At 27.6% G+C, this 3,051-nt stretch overlaps 1 protein-coding gene across 1 annotated transcript; it reads left to right on the top strand.

The window, feature by feature from the left end:
- The first annotated feature begins 2,146 nt into the window (after positions 1-2,146).
- Positions 2,147-2,786, top strand: LOC129948286 (probable insulin-like peptide 3). Its single transcript, XM_056059227.1, has 2 exons — positions 2,147-2,392; positions 2,454-2,786. Exons 1-2 carry the CDS (start codon positions 2,227-2,229, stop codon positions 2,660-2,662), a joined length of 375 nt encoding a protein of 124 aa, XP_055915202.1. The 5' UTR covers positions 2,147-2,226; the 3' UTR covers positions 2,663-2,786.
- Positions 2,787-3,051: the final 265 nt, after the last annotated feature.

The following is a 3,051-nucleotide window of genomic DNA, read 5'->3' as shown; positions in this document are numbered from 1 at the left end:
TTAACTGGAATCAAGAACTTATATCGCAATGCGATAACAAGACTGCAATAAAAATATCTAAAAACAACATTTATCACGCACGTTCAAAACGCATCGATATAAGGCATCATTTCATTGGAGATCTTATAAAAGATAATAAATAAAAAGTAGAATATTTGAAAACTGAAGAGATGTCTGCTGATGTTCTTCTATATCTTCTATAAGATCTCGTTCTTCTTAAAAATCTCCCTAAAAACTAGTGAGGGTATTGAAAGTTGAGATTTGATACTTTGTTTCTAAATACTAAGTTTATTTTATCGTTATCAAATTGTACTCATTTTATATGTTTGTTGTATTGAAAATAAATATTATTACTGTTCAGAATCTTAAAACATCACAATCAAATGGATAAGAAATTTGAAATCAGATCCAGGAACAATGTTTTTGAAGACAACATTAAATGAAGAAACGGATTTTCGACGTGTGAATTTCAAACGAAGAGGAAAAAATTCGTTTTGGAAAATGTGGTACCGCCACCGATATCTGAAGAAAAATGAAGTAAATTAATGACATGATTTCCCTTTTACCACTAATTCCAACATTTTTCCATGAGATTTATAAAAAAAAAAATGAAGTCAAAGGAGGTGGTAAAAGACAATGATATGGTTGATTCATTTGATGAAGATACAACTAGTATCAACAAAAACACTATAATTTACCTTAGAATTCCTATTTTATAATTTCTTTAAACTATATTCAAGCTTTCTAATTTATTTGTTATTGTTTTTGCTATTATTTTTATTGCTGTGAAATAAATTTGTTCGTTAAGAAAGTATCTAAGGCTACAAAATTTATTTCAATACAGGAAATTATCTCCACCAATTTAAAATGAAATGAACAACAGCTTGGCACAAACAACTTATCTCCCTTAAAACATACGTACAAACATAGATTTGAAATAAAAACATTATATTGAAAAAATAAATAAAAATATTTCTGATAAACCCACAACGGGATTTAGAAAAAAAATTTAAACTTTTAAACTCGTTTTTCTCAAAACTATGAATTTGGACCTATGTTTTTTTGAACAGGCTCAATAGAAATTATAGTTCTATTCGCACTCCTCGTTTTATATTTTTAACTTTACATTTCTAAAAACGCTTTGCATTTTTCGATTTACACTGTTAACACACATTTCATACCTTAAACTTTTCCCTTAAACTTCACATTTGAAAATTTGAACAGTACCGTATTTAACTTGATATTTCTCGCTTCAAACTCCGTACTGGGATTGGAAGCTTCATATTTTTCAACTATTATTATTTTGCAAAGTTATTGTAGATGAAAAAATATGGTTTTTGAAGCAATCAATAAATGTTAAGCATTTCGGTATGAAGAATTTTAAGCCCATGAATGCCAGAGGGTCTACGTTATAGTCTTGAAATCTATACAGGTATATGCAAATATGACGGAAATCAAATTTTTCGGACTTTTTCATAATCGTTGTTTTTTGAATGTTCGTACACGCCCCAAATTTTGTATGGCTCTGAGAAATATAACCAATATAACAGGTGTTTCAAAACCTACCCAAAATTTAAATTAATCGCTGTAAAGTTCACGCCTAAGAATTTTGTCTACTGAAAATGAAGTTTTGTTGAAAATTGTTTCAAAAATATTGAAAAATATATTTTTAAATTGATTCTTACACGGAGACAGTGCATAAAATATGCATCTTCAAATTCGAATTAATTACAACAATAATTAAATGTACAAAAAGTCTTAATATTGTTCAACATTGGAAGTGATTAAATGCTAATTAGATGTTGATGGTTATCTTATACCTTCAATTAAAATTCATCATATTCAGACGTTTTTCAAAGGAATTAGCTACCTGCCTTACATTAATATTCTACTTACCTGTTAAGAAAAAAATAATCCCTTCTTCTAATTACTTTTGGATTTTAAATGTGTTGAGAATTATGTACATGAACATAGTGTGAGCCTGCCTTATGCACATACTTATGTACATATGTATATCCTTTTGTTATCCTGACGATGATTACGTAAGAAGATTGAACCTTTTTCGATTTTAACTTTCGAAAACGGGGTAGTTTTTGAATGCAATAGTATGTAATAATATTCTGAATAAATACCTGGTGAATTTTCGAGCACAACATTAATTGTCTTTTATCTCTCTGATGTGGTGAACCTCTTTTAACATCAGACTAGTTTATTGTTAAGAACAATATGTTTTCTTCGTTGAAGAAATCCTCAATTTCGTTAAGTTTAATTTTAATAATTTCTCTAACTTTACCTTCTTGTAATGGAGTTCAAAAACTATGTGGCAAAAAATTGAATTATACTTTGGCTTTGATTTGTCGATTTGGATATGGAGCTAAATTGCGTCGATCAAGTAAGTTTGTTTTCTTTTTTGATTTAATTTTATTTTATTAATAATTGTTATTTTTTTAAAGTTGAACCTTTGGAAAATGTTGATAAAACTAACGAAGACGATGATAGTCCCCAATCTGATGATGCAATTGCTGAATTACCATTTTTTAAGAAATTTCAAATGAGTGCTTTGGCAAAAATACGAAGGAAAAGAAATGGAATTGCTGACGAATGTTGTTTGAAGCCTTGTACAATATCTGAGTTACGTTTATATTGCAAATACGACCAATGAGGTTTTTGCTTAATCATGAATAAGTCGACTGCGTATTTTGAAACTTTACTAATTTCATATTTCTACAATTACACTTAATGCAACTTAAATTTTAATAAATTTTGCAAGATTATTAACAAATTAATATCATGATGCTTTTTTTTATTTTTCTAAGTTCAAGTAATTCCAAACAAAAACCTTCATTGAAAATATTTTAAAGCTGTTTTCACAACAAATATTAATGTTTTGTTGATATGGTTTTTTTGGTTTGGATTATTTTTATAAAATTATCTCTTGATTAACATAAAGAATACCTAACCAACAAATATTTACAGAAAAATTGAAAAGAATTCTTAAACCTCTTCTATAAGAGAAAAAACAAATACTTGAGAATCTAGCATCAAATATAA

Source organism: Eupeodes corollae, chromosome 2, assembly GCF_945859685.1.
Source record: "Eupeodes corollae chromosome 2, idEupCoro1.1, whole genome shotgun sequence".
Lineage (NCBI taxonomy): Eukaryota > Metazoa > Arthropoda > Insecta > Diptera > Syrphidae > Eupeodes > Eupeodes corollae.
The sequence above is the reverse complement of the archived record's forward strand: the minus strand, read 5'-3'. Positions and strand labels throughout refer to the sequence as shown.

Coding starts and splice junctions, on each gene's coding strand:
- LOC129948286 (XM_056059227.1), top strand. CDS start 2,227: ATGTTTTCTTCGTTGAAGAAATCCTCAATTTCGTTAAGTTTAATTTTA. Junction 2,393..2,453: donor AGCTAAATTGCGTCGATCAA/GTAAGTTTGTTT, acceptor ATTTTTTTAAAG/TTGAACCTTTGGAAAATGTT.